This window comes from Cydia splendana, chromosome 26 (genome assembly GCF_910591565.1).
Source record: "Cydia splendana chromosome 26, ilCydSple1.2, whole genome shotgun sequence".
NCBI lineage: Eukaryota > Metazoa > Arthropoda > Insecta > Lepidoptera > Tortricidae > Cydia > Cydia splendana.
Genome location: NC_085985.1, coordinates 9,836,831 through 9,851,046, shown reverse-complemented (window position 1 = coordinate 9,851,046; position 14,216 = coordinate 9,836,831). Strand labels below are relative to the sequence as shown.

General features: G+C 38.1%; 1 protein-coding gene across 2 annotated transcripts in view; it reads left to right on the top strand.

Annotated features, from left to right (window-relative positions):
• LOC134803258 (U4/U6 small nuclear ribonucleoprotein Prp3) overlaps positions 1 to 14,216 on the top strand; it is a 64,669-nt gene that overhangs the window by 4,594 nt on the left and 45,859 nt on the right. For both annotated transcript variants that reach the window (XM_063775993.1, XM_063775992.1), the window contains 4 exons: positions 1,089 to 1,210; positions 2,898 to 3,089; positions 4,955 to 5,082; positions 7,092 to 7,270. In XM_063775993.1, coding sequence (XP_063632063.1) covers positions 1,089 to 1,210; positions 2,898 to 3,089; positions 4,955 to 5,082; positions 7,092 to 7,270 — 621 coding nt within the window. The remainder of the gene's footprint in view (positions 1 to 1,088; positions 1,211 to 2,897; positions 3,090 to 4,954; positions 5,083 to 7,091; positions 7,271 to 14,216) is intronic.

Genomic DNA, 14,216 nt, shown 5'->3' with positions numbered 1-14,216 from the left:
ATGCAACCGTTGTATAAGAAATGGTAAAAAAAGGGGAGTGGCGTGGGTTACAATATGAACCGGAGCCGCAGGCGTAGGCGACCATTGTAAAGGAATACGCCACGAGAATTTTTGACCTACTTTATACGACGTTGCATACAATACTTTTCCTACAAGTCGACAAAAATAATAGTTTAAATCATATAAGTAAACAACCCAAAAGCATACAGCTAAGATACGCGAGCAGCCGCGATACCTTCATACTCGTACGCGCCCCGGCCGCCGCGGCCCGGCGCGTTGGTCAACGACACCTTCTCGTAAGTCATGAGGCCCTGGTACTTGTGTAGCGCTAAATTACATTTTATGGACAGTTTTTTTCTCGGCTTTGGTCACAGTAGCCTATGGAGACTAACAAGCAAATAAATAAAAGAAATGAAGTAGCGCTAAGCGGTCTTCGTAGTCTATGGATGTTGCTATAGTACGGGTGTCACATGCGCGTTTCTTACTTATAAAGCAATTGTTTCTACTTAATTTTTTTGTTGTTTTTAAAGTAACTATAACAAAAGTTTCGTGTAAAATGTGCGATAAAGATATTTCGGAGACGCCACCTCATATCCGCGAGTTCCGCCAGAGAGCGAAGTGGCTCAATGTCGGCTGTAATATGAGGTTAGTGAATATACGAGTATCATAGAAAGTTTATAATATGTGTGTAGATAAAGCAGTGTATGTAACTGTATATAATTACGCATTTAAACACTCGTGTGATACTATTATGAAAGTCACTGCGTTCGTTTCATAAACCCACACTCGAGTTTTAATGCCTATCATTATGTAGCAGCATAGACTAGGAATCCTCTAGACGGAGGAGAAATTATTTCATGAAACCGATGCTGCCAAAAATACTGGGGTGCGGGGGACGAGGTGAGCGAGGTCCCGTGCCGTGATTGGTCCGTTCAAAGACACGGGCGTCACACAAAGACACTTCGACTCGAAAATGGAGTAAAACCACCGTATATTTGTGGCTGAGGGGGTAGCGCTACTATGCTCAGCCTGGAGGATGTCTTGTCTGTGTGCAGCAGTGACATAAACTAGTATGAACTGTTTATCAGGGGGAGCGCTGGCGGGTGCTGGCAGCACGGGCCCGGCGCCGCTCATCCTGGACCGCGAGGGCCGCACCGTGGACACGGCGGGCAAGCGCGTGCAGCTCACACACGTGGCGCCCACCCTCAAGGTATACCTCCCCCCCCCCCCACACACACACACCCCACACCCTACCCCCACACATCCTACCCCCACACATCCTACCCTACTAATTCCACAAAATATATCATACTTCTTACGAACAGATGCTTTGTAAATACTCATTGAACCCGCAATAATATATGTCGTTCTCAATCAAAAGGTACCACTTTGTCGCTTACCATAAAGACAAATTTGCTTGTATCTTTATACGACTAACCTGTCAGAGCCTCAGAGGACGCTCTGAGGGAGAAGAAAAATTACCGGGCAAGTGCGAGTTGGACTCGCGCACGAAGGGTTCCGTACCATAATGCAAAAAACGGCAAAAAAAAAAACGGTCACCCATCCAAGTACTGACCCCGCCCGACGTTGCTTAACTTCGGTCAAAAATCACGTTTGTTGTATGGGAGCCCCATTTAAATCTTTATTTTATTCTGTTTTTAGTATTTGTTGTTATAGCGGCAACAGAAATACATCATCTGTGAAAATTTCAACTGTCTAGCTATCACGGTTCGTGAGATACAGCCTGGTGACAGACGGACGGACGGACGGACGGACAGCGGAGTCTTAGTAATAGGGTCCCGTTTTACCCTTTGGGTACGGAACCCTAATTACCCTTTGGGTACGGAACCCTAATTACACTATAGCGTAGGCAAAAAGTTAAATAAAACCGGGCAAGTGCGAGTCGGACTCGCGCACGAAGGGTTCCGTACCATAATGCAAAAAACAGCAAAAAAAAAAAAACGGTCACCCATCCAAGTACTGGCCCCGCCCGACGTTGCTTAACTTCGGTCAAAAATCACGTTTGTTGTATGGGAGCCCCACTTAAATCTTTATTTTATTCTGTTTTTAGTATTTGTTGTTATAGCGGCAATAGAAATACATCATCTGTGAAAATTTCAACTGTCTAGCTATCACGGTTCGTGAGATACAGCCTGGTGACAGACGGACGGACGGACGGACAGACGGACGGACGGACGGACAGCGAAGTCTTAGTAATAGGGTTCCGTTTTACCCTTTGGGTACGGAATCCTAAAAAGTTTAAACGATTTATTTTTATGTTTCGGGGATATAGTTTGCATTTTAACGGACTAAAAGAAGCAGGTTCCATGCAAAAGAAATCCTTATAGTTTTTGGAAATTATAGTTATTCGTACCGGAAGGCGCAGCGTGGGTAGACCCCCCACAAGGTGGACTGACGACCTGGTAAAGGTCGCGGGAGTCCGCTGGATGCGGGTGGCGCAAGACCGGTCATTGTGGCACTCTTTGGGGGAGGCCTATGTCCGGCAGTGGGCGTCCTCTGGCTGATATGATGATGATGATGATGATAGTTATTCGAACACTTTTTAACAAGCTTTTATTAGAACGACCTGTATGTAACTATGTAATGAAATCTTAGGTAACTAATTTAACCATCTTCCAAGGATCGTAGCGTCATGAAAATTGGTAGCACTTTGTAGTCCTGATGACAATACAATAATATGGTACTGTCGTGATCTGATGATGGAGACAGGAGGTGGCCATAGGAACTCTGTGATGAAACAACGCAACCTAATTGTGTTAGGGGTTTTTTAGAATTGTCTCGATGAGTATTAGTTGTCTGTCGTAAGAAAAGTACAGTCAGCGATAAAAGCTTGTACCAAAAATGAAATTTTTGCCAAAAACTTATCATGTTTACAGGCCAACATCAGAGCGAAGCGTCGCGAGGAATTCAAGGCCCAATTGTCCGGAGCTGCGACCTCTGAACCCGTCGGCGATGCTTCCTGGATGGACCCCCGGGTCACCGTCAAGCCCCCAACCCGCACGCGACGCGCGCTCCGCTTCCACGAGCCGGGCAAGTTCAGGCAGCAAGCCGAGAGGCTTAGGATGAAGGTACAGTGAATTTTAGCTCCCTCCCGTAGCTCCCCGGCCGCGGCCCGGCGAGTTGGTCAACGACACCTTCTCGTAACTCATGAGGCCCTGGTACTTGTGTAGCGCTAAATTCAATTTTAAACAGATTTTTTCACGATTTTAGCCACCGTAGCCTATGGAGACTAACAAGTAATGCTAAGCGGTTTTCGTAGTCTATGGATGTTCCTATATTATGGGTGTCACATGCGCGTTTCTGACTTATGAAGCAATTGTTCCTACAATACAACCTAAAATAAATAATGAATTTGAGCTATGGTTTTGTTTCGTCCTCTTGACAGCGGCGAGCTGTGATTGGTCAATTTGATTATAGTTGACTAAACTGTATCGAAATGAATATTATAGTTGAGTTGTTGTTGTTGAAAGTACCCAAATGCAGTTTGGTATACGAAATCTTAATTCAAGAATTACAGTCGACGAGTAGAAAATGACTCTTTCATGGAGATATTATTATAGATAATAGAATTAAATATGTGTACAAAACGCGAGATTTTAAAGTGTTATATTAGGTCATTACCTATGAAATTGGCGTTTTGTTCGGAGAATTTCAACGAAACACGAATTTCCATACAATTAATTTTGCGGATATTTTTTTGATGGCTAATTCAAACCAAACAAAATTTTTCCAGTAATTTTTGACACCTTTAAGGTATGTTTTCAATATCTCCATTTCTTGAAAATTGGTACCATTAGAAAAATATAAGTAATTTTAATACTCGAACCGACAGCACATGAAAAGACCTATTTTCAAGGCTTAATTCTGAACACTTAACAACTAGTGGCTCTGTGAGCTGTAGACCTCGCGAGCAGAGCTTTAAATTACATGGTGCTAAGAGCTTTAAATATAGTAAATAAAAAAAAAACAATACGAAATTTAAGTGTAATAATAAAATAAAAAAAGTTATATCCCAGCATACAAATACTGGGGATCGAACCCAGACTCTAGGTGCAAACAAAAAAAAGCGAATGCTTACAAACTGAGCCAAATAGTTCTTAGATAAGCTGACGAAATTTAGCTACGCATTCTCAAGTTAAAATTAGTTAAAATTAAATATCTCAATACCTCCAAAACCAGCGAAATAAATTTTCTGAATTTTTGGCCATTTAATTTTAATCTATAACATATCTCAAAAAGAAAAAACTCTTATGATATCGATACGACTATTTGTTTAGGCGCGAGGTATCACGACTCCGCCATTTTAAAAATTTCCAAAAACTGGATTGACATAAAAATTTTATTTAATCATAGAATCTGGTCACAAAATTTCATGAGAATCGGTTGAGAATTGTGACTTGTAGAAGAGAACATCCGGACATACGAAAGCAAAACGCCCGAGTCAAAACGTAGACCTTCGCTTCGCTTCGGTCAATAAAAAATAACAATTAATTGTATGTAAAATCGTTGTTTATTGAGTGCACTGTAGTTTTATTGTAATTGTGTATGTACTTTTGTAAAAAAAAAAAAACTAGGATCAGACTTATATCTATGAACAAAAACGCCAATTTCATAGGTAAGGACCTAATATTACAGTGTAATTTTATTGATACAAGCATAGATAAGTAAGCATAGAGTGCTCGCTCCATACATTAGTTTTCTTACCGAAACGACTATTATTTTCGTAGTCGACATCTAGCGTCGAGTAGCGGATTAATCAGTACCGCTACTTGACAATAGATGTCGCGACGAACAAAAAGTCTAATGCTCAACAATTTTCAGCTAATATTATAATCCGATATTTATCGGAGCACCGTTAATAATGGCGTAAGAGCCATCGACAATTAGGTCCCTTTTCATGGATAACGTCACATATATTTTTCTTATGTTTCAGGCCCAATTAGAGAAGCTACAGAACGAGATATCGCAAATCGCGCGCAAGACCGGCATCTCATCGGCCACCAAGCTAGCGCTCCTGGCGTCCGACAAGACGGACAGCGACTCCGTGCCCGACATAGAATGGTAACTTACTCGTACCAAAGAGAATTTGAAATAGAGAGTTACTGTAATGGTAAATTATGTAGCTACAGTACATTTACTGCGATCTTTCGATAGAAGATTAAAACTGTTAGAACGCCATTTGACTTTCCAATGCTAATCACTTTTTGACATGTGTCATTCTACCCTTCCGGTTTGAAAAAGACTAATATAGATATACATATTTCTCTATAGTATGGTTGCAAACCATATCATTGAGAAATATGTAGGTTTAGACAAGACCGATAGCAACTCCGTGCCCGACATAGAATGGTAACGTACTACACTTCGTTTATTAGCATTAGAAAAAAGGTAAACAATCTCGACGTGTCTTTTTATTGAAAAACACTTGAAAAATTAAGTCACAGCAAGTATGTAACAATTATATCAGGGTATTAGTACATTACGATACAACTGCGAAAAATAGGAAGGATAGAAAGTATTCGCACGCGTATCGTACAACGTTTTACAACATGGCCCTTTAAATTTTCGACATGGGTCATTCCACCGTTTCGGGTGTTACACTTGAACTCTTAAAATAAGGTTTTATTGGATATTGTAACAGGAACTAGGAGGTTATAACTATTGATTCATCTACTACTTTGATAATATTTTATTTTCCTGTACACACATAATTAAAGTATAAGAGCAATAACGAGAGAATCACTAAAAAGTAGCTGTTTCGGGCGTTACAGGAATTGGCCTATACCTTCTGACCATCAGTACCAAAATGCATAATTTAGCGAATTTTGTCAAGTAACCTCCAGTTTTATTTATGTCAAGTAATAATAGTTAGTATAGCCTACTGAAACACTGAAGTAACACTTAGTATCACTTTTCAATTAATTTTAATAAAATAAATTACCTGTTTCGGGTGTTACTCATGGTTCGTTTCGGGTGTTACGAGTACGAAATTAAGACAGATTTATACGAAATTATGGCTCATTTTATTGAAATTATTGTCGTTTTAATAAATTCGATGAAAAACATAAGTAATAAATGCTGAATTATTATAAAATACATTAATCTTAACAATAAAAACTGTTTCTCGAAGATATCATAATTATTTTTCTTTCGATGCGAATATTACCGAAAATATTCACTTAATCAAAAAATGGTTGATGGTGACACCTATTCATTTTGAAAGATCTATCCAACGACACCCCACATCACAGGATTAAAGTCGCAAAAAAATTAAAAATATTTTGTACAGGAGCAAACCTAAAAAAAAATATTTTTGTAGTTTTTGTGTTACTACTTTGTCGCCATGATTGATTTATGTATCCATGCCAAATTGCAGCTTTCTAGCACTAACCATCACGGAGAAAAGCCGGGGAATGACAGGCGGACGATCAACACGTTTCGGGTGTTACACAACTTCAAACTTTAAAACATACGACTAAAGCAGACGCTAAAACAACAACTATTACACATTTGCATAGGTTCACATCATAGCCTTTCTTTGGCAAAACATGTTTGGCTATAGTTAATTACGGGAAAAGTTACACATACTTTTATCTCTTTTTCGTTTCGGGTGTTACTTTGAGACCACAGTCTAGAATACTCTTCTAAAAACCGATTAATCCATGCTTTTTAATATTTTTAAAGACAAATTATAAAATTACGATATTTTTTTTAATAACTGCGGGAAATTTGTAACAGTTTACAGTTACTTTCTTTTTAATTAGTCTTGCCAATATCGCTGTATAAAATTAGTTTTACGCCTATCATTTAAACGTTGCGATCAAGTACATGAAAAATATGTAAAAATTGATTTTTTTCCGGTTTTTTTTTTCTGACATGAAGGTTTGGTATGTTTTCTATGGAAATAGGTTAGTGTTGACTTCTTAAACTATTTTTCATTTTTGAACCCTTGGTAGCGTTTATTATGGAATGACCCACATAGTTACTTAATGTACTAATTATCGCACTAGTGCGATAAAGTAGCACCATATGTACTGTAAAGTTAATTTAAGTCAAATATTTTTTGCCAGGTGGGACAGCGTGATCCTCATGACGGCGGAAGAGAGAGAGGCACAATGTGCGACTAGTGCAGAACAGAGCCAGCACAGGGTGACGGAGTGCAATACCGGGGAAGATGACATCGTGAGGAACCTGAATGTGCAGGCTGTCACCAACCTGGTGGAGCACCCGCAGAGGCTTCGGCCGCCAAGTAAGTACTCTAAAAGCTTGCTGAATAAATAAGTTTATGGCAAAAGTTAAATTTTTGTTACAAGCTTTTGTCGCTGACTGTACTTTTCTTTCCACAGGCAACTAATACTCATCGATACAATTCTAAAAACCCCAAACACAGTTAGGTTGCGTTGTTCCTATTGGCCACCTCCTGTCTCCATCATCAGATCAGCTCGATGGTACTATAATATTGCATTGTCACCCGACTTACACATGTATGCAAATTTTCATCTTCTTCGAAAACCGGGAAGTGTGTCAAATTTAACTTGCAAGATTTGACCCGTACAAACATAGTTACATAGGTACATTACAAGTTAATAAAAAGCTTGTAAAAAAAGACTGAAATAGAGTTAGACCAAGAAGAGTCTGCAGCGGCACAGAATAAATAATAGTACTAGGTACAGAAGATTCACTCTCTAACAAAACGGGTCTGTTACGATCAGGACAGATATGACCTCTAGGTGGCGACAGCGCCACGCGCGGCTTATGGCTAGCCACCAAAATTGGTGTAGGACGGATGTACTTGTAGCTACCTGTTGCAAAGCGACGAAATCGCGGAGTGAGCCACGCCGCTTTTGATAGCCAACGCAGTGCAAGTGTTATTTTAAACGTCAAACTTCTATGAAATTATGACGTATAATTAACGCTTCACTGCGTGGGCTATCAAAATCGCTGCAGACTTTTCTTGGTCTAACTCTACAATTTGGCTTCGGGCATAAAGAAATATAGTCAATCATCAATCAATCAATCAATATATTTATTGCTTACTTTTATACTACGTACAAAATGCGGTGTGGTACATTGCTATACATATAGATATATTTATACTTATATGGACGTGCAAGGTATAGCGAAAGGAAGCTACCCTCCGTACTAGCAAAGAGAATAGATAGTATAGAGGGGTCCTGTCATAGTAAATTTTGTAGTCACAGTAAATTTTATTGCCATCTATCGACACACGACCAAAACTCAAAATGAAAACGTATAAAACTATCAAAAAATTAATATATATGGGTAAATGATTTTATTATTTTTATATCATTTTGACCCATGTTCATTCACTGATACGTATGTGCTAAAATTGTTAAATATGAAACGGTGTCATCACCGCCATCTAGCCGAGGATAGGCCAAAGGTGTATGCGCCATCTGTCCGAGAATGACTTCCTCTTGACATCCGAGGCACGTTTTTTCCTTAGACTTTATTCATCTTATACGGAGTTACATATGTTTTGGTACTAGTATACACTGTATTACGGCAGGCGTGGCTCACTCCGCGATTTCGTCGCGTCGCAACAAGTAGCTACAAGTACATCCGTCCCACACCAATTTTGGTGGCTAGCCATAAGCCGCGCGTGGCGCCGTCGCCACCTAGCGGTCATATCTGTCCTAATAGTAACAGACGCGTTTTGTTAGAGTGCATCTTCTGTACCTAGTACTATTATTTATTCTGTGATTACGGCAAGGTACCCCCTTCCCCTTCTGCCCGCGGTCCATGATGTCATAGTTGGTCATAGTAACACACACATAGTAAGCATAGAGTGAAGAGTGCTCACTTCATACATCAGTACCAAAAATTATTTTCGTAGTCGACATCTAGCATAGAGTAGCGTAATTATCAGTACCGCTACTTGATACTAGATGTCTCGAGTGTCGCGTCTCACGAAAATTGTATGGAACAACAATTTACAACTAATATTAAAGCAGAAGGATTTGAAAATTGAGTTCCGGTTAATCCGGTTATAATATTAGCTGAAAATTGTTGAGCATTAGATTTTCCGTTCGTCGCGACATCTATTGTCGAGTAGCCGTACTGATAAATCCACTACTTGACGCTAGATGTTGACTATGAAAATAATAAGGGTTTTGGTAACAAAACTAATGCATGGAGTGAGCACGCTATGCTTATTATTTCTCTATGATTGGGTGCAGTTCTGTATACTTCATAATATTATAAGTAAAAACACGTTTTCGATAATAATTGCTTTATTGTATCGATTATATCAATCAGATATTTATTAATAACATTTGAAGACGGCGCCTTTTTCTCAAGCTGTAAAACAGCATACCGTAAAGTGTGATCCCTGGAGCAAGCGTCCATAGGCTATGTATTCTCTTCCTATCACTCGGGTATCAAATTTTATATTTCTTTTCATAGCATTTTGGCAAATCCTGCTACATGAGGACCTGTTTCACGTTTAATACGATTTTCGTGTAATAAGCCTTTTTATATTGATCAATTCAACTTATTTACATACATTTTTTATCCGGCTATTACGCTTTCTCGCTTAAGACGCCCTTTAGCTTGGTTCCTTTAAAATCTACACAGGTGTTAGTGTATGCCAAAGAACGCCTGGCAATTGGGGCCTGGGTTGGCAATTGTCAAAGGTTTGCATAGATGGCGCCATCATAGCTTGCCCCTTTTCTATGAGATTTGACTTAAAGGGCCTGGCATCGAGGCCATAAAATTCCATTAAAAAAAAAATTACACAATTCTAGGGATTGACAGGGCAAGCTATGCTGGCGCCATCTGCTAAATACTTCGACCGGCCAACCCCATTGTTGAAAATCACATTGGTGTCAACTTCCACTGGATAAACTCGGCCCTATTATATTTTCTTAATAGGGACTGTGCGCTTTGGAGGGTCTGCCATCTTGTGGCCTGAATCGGAAACATAAGCACGTACATTGCCAAAGCAAGTGCTGCCATCTACCGTTCTCGTCCGTTTTCTTGTGCATAGTCGGTTCTGCCATCTTGTGGGCTACATCGGAAGAATTAACTTCACATTTACGCCTCGCGCTAAAAATCTGACGGCTCCTGTGCCGCCCCCTATGTTCATGCACGCCCCCTATATGTTATTGTGTGCATTTCCTTGTGTAAAAATTCCAAAATGTAATCCAATACGTCTTCCGAATGCAGCTTTTCATATTATCCTGTATGAAATTCCTTTTGTAAAAAAAATTACTGCTGAACGGATGTATGTCGTATTTGTGTATTTTTCGATCGAGTGGTGTTTAAAAGTGACACTTATGTTATCCTACTAAGGCTCAAGGTCTTACCTGTAGTACTAATTCAGTTCGATGGAATTTAAATCATATTCCATTGGAACAGAGTCCCATTTGTTTTGATTCGTTAAATTTTCAAACAAAATCAACTCTATTCTCCACTAAAGGTTCAAATTTCAGTCGCAAATTCTGAATTTTTCCGTTGTATGGCTAGGTTATCACTCGGATAAAGATAAAACCATCCATAATACGCGTGAAGTCCAAATGCGGTCATGGTATTTAATGATGATGTTATCCCCCATCAGGGACATAGGGCTCTCAGAAGGGATTTCCATTATCCAGTGATCCTCTTGAGCACAAAATATATATTTTGTTATATTCGGTCTGTGAGTGCCGTGTGGTGCCGGCATCAGAAAAGAATAGCACCACCCCATCTCGTCCCGTGGGTGTCGTATAAGGCGACTAAGGGAAAAATGGCGGCAGATATGCATATGAGCAAGGCTCGCCCGTATCCTTAGCGGGGTCCTTGCTCACAAGAGCTGTGCGCGCGCCACATCGAAAAAAAAAATTCGGTCTGTGAACTGGTTTTAACATAATTCTTTTACGCATTTATTCTCCAATCTGGTTTTAAATATAATTATAGAGAATTTAGATGTTTTTTATTTTTATAGTAATATTATTCTGGCACTTCACTTTCCTTATAACATTTTAACCCCACTCGTACTCTGCCCTTTGGACATTGAGATAGTCCAAAAACAACAGCAGCCTCCGTGCCAGTTGTAACATCAGTGTTCCTATAATTTCTTATTATTGGCTTCATAATTTTATAATAATGGACATTATTGCGTGCATAATTTTTATTATTAATATCAGAATTCCAATCATTTGCATTATTGTCTTCGAGACTGAAAGGTGGCTTCGGAATATCAGTTATTGCAATTTCATTGCTATTATTATGCTTATATTTTTTTATTATATCTGTTTTTTCCGTACCTTGTCCTCCTAAGGCACACACCCCACAAATAACTAATATTATACGAATCATTTCACTTGTTGTTTCTTCACGTTTTTTCTTGGTATAATATGTTTGTTAATAAGTGTGTACTTGTAGAAGTATGGCTTGATAATAACGCTATTTTAATGCTTATAGTCTTATCTCTTGACCCACGCTCACCTTACTTATCTCCATACTAAAATATATGAAAAGGAATATCTGGCTGGCCCAGCAAGGTCGGAAGGTCTGATGTACAATAAATGTGAGCCAAGTGCCACTATAAATGTCATATTGACATTGATAATGACATTTCCACACTTTGTCACAGCAAAGTCTGTAAAGATATAGTGATATATCATAGTCCGACTCTAATGAGAGAACGAAACTACTCTAGTTAGTTTGTTATACTATCCTTATAACTGAATCCGGGCGTCTGGCAGCTGTTAATCGGTGGAGGTTAGAGTGATGGGCCATCAAAATTTTCAGTTGGGAAAAAAATAATGCCATGTACTTAAAATAATATCTATTGAACGGAATTTATTATTTGTTTTTTTCTATAATTTTTCAGATTTTTTAGGATGGGATGGTTATTAATGATTAACTCATCGTTCGTTCATCGATTGTAAATTGAATAAAATAACATGCCCATAAGTATTACAGGTATTTTATTTAGAGAATTACAATAATTCACAAAGTAATCGTCAATCAATAATTTTATTTTCAGTTTCAGGTAGATACACTAAAAAGAAAAATAAACTAACTTATCTATAAAATAAAACTAAAAACTAATACTTAATAAATAAAATTAAAATACATCTAATAAATTGGGCCCCTTTGGCATGGTGCCGAGGACGCTGGCAGCATTTCCCCGCTGTTTTGCGATGCTAATACGTAGTGTGAGAAAGCTGCCAGCTCTCACTAAATTAATTACTTAAAAACTAAGGCCATGCCGCCACCTATCTATGAAGTATGACAATACATAAAGGCTTCTATATTTAATATTGCCTGTCCATCGTGACATATCAACCTCCACCCAGATAAATGACAATGTGTAATGTAAACCACCTATGATGAGTTAAAAGTTAGTTAAGCGATGCTGTTAGTACCTACTCTTCTTCCTCGCGTTATCGCGGCATTTTGCCACGGCTCCTGGGAGCCTGGAGTCCGCTTGACAACCAATCCCATGATTTGACGTAGCACGGTGGGCTGAAAATCGGCCTCCATAGAAATAGAAACCGAAGTCTTAAATTTGAACTTTTTTTTATTGGAATAGCTTTTGTTAGGTTTTATTATGTCCCAGTATTAATCTTAGCTAATTTGGTTGGAAAAATAATTAATTATAATTTTTTTTCAAAATCTTTGTATGGCGCCATATCAGAAAAATCGAGTTTTCTCCGAAAATAAAAAGTTAACCGTAATATCCTGACAGATCATTTTAAAACCAATTATTCTTGATTTTTCCACATACTTAATTAGAATTTTCCTACGGGGTGCACTTTTTTTTTTAAATCGATATATTTTTTTATTTTTTTTATATATTTTTTTTATTTTAATACGGTTATACTCGTTATTTTGACTACAAAAAATGAATTTGAGTTTGATCGAACCAATAACTTACGCGTAGTGAATTTTTGTTCTAAGCAAATGTATGGGGCGTACGAGTAAAACGGATTTTTTTTTCAAAAATTAAAGGAATAACGTAATATCCTTGCAGATGATTTAAGTACCAATTATTAAGGATATTTTGACATAACGCGAATTTTTTGCAATGAAATGATTAATGGTTACTTATTTTCCTGAGACACCTTGTCTTGTCAGTTATCACCAATGACCTTTTATTTATGTAGACGTGTGACGTTCATAGTTGACAAAACTAAAATTTGATCCAAGGATTTTGACAACTTGACAGGTTGGCGTCACCTATACGACTAACTAAATATAGGTTCCGGAACCTATATTTAATGGCTCACGATCGTGCGCCTGGTACCATATCTACCTCAATTTACTTACATCTATGGTTATCACCCTTGAATAGGTTGTGCCATTCTCAAGAACATTCTCCGTTCTTCTTGAGCAAGAATGCTTCCATACAAAACAGAACCTTCTAAAGTATGACACCTCTACCCTTCAAATATGCCTTTCAAATCTCTTACTTAAGTACCTGAATTTAGATTATTCTTTTCACCATATGGGTCTAGCTAGACTCTAGTCTAGTCTAGTCTAATATCTTTGAAATCCTCCCTCTTTCAGGCTTATTACGAACTTGGACTTGTTTGTTATCCTAAAATCTCAACCAAGATCCATACATTGTTCTAAATTTTTCTGTGTTCCGTTGGCTTTTCTTCCATCTGTCAGTAGCAGCTCTTGTAAATCTTCGGCAAAATTCTTTCAAGGTGTCACGATCTTCTTCTGATAGGTTAAGGTTTGATTTAGTTAGCACTATTTCAAACAAAGCTTCGTGACTTCAACTAGATCCTTGAGATTTTAGGATAACAAACAAGTCCAAGTTCGTAATAAGCCTGTCCATGGTTTATGGTCGTATAAGTTAGCGGTTAAGAAGCTCAAGATGAACTAAAATATAAAATGTACCCATTACCTATTTATTGCTAGTACTAATGAACACCACCATTCTATATCATTGTTATTGTAATTAGTTTTACCTCTAATTATAAGCATAATGATTAAAACCTTAATGATTAAACTGCATTCATAGTATCTACTAACGATTGTAACCGGACCTCATTAATGATCATTAATTTTAGACTCATCAGTTGTCAATGTGTCATTTGTTAAATACTGTTTCATTAAGTACAAAGATAATGTAATAAAGAGGATACAAGGTAATAATGTAAAGGATGTAATGATTTTATTTTCAATGTTCTACTTGTAACTCTTGTATGTTTATTATTTATTTGATTAAAACAATG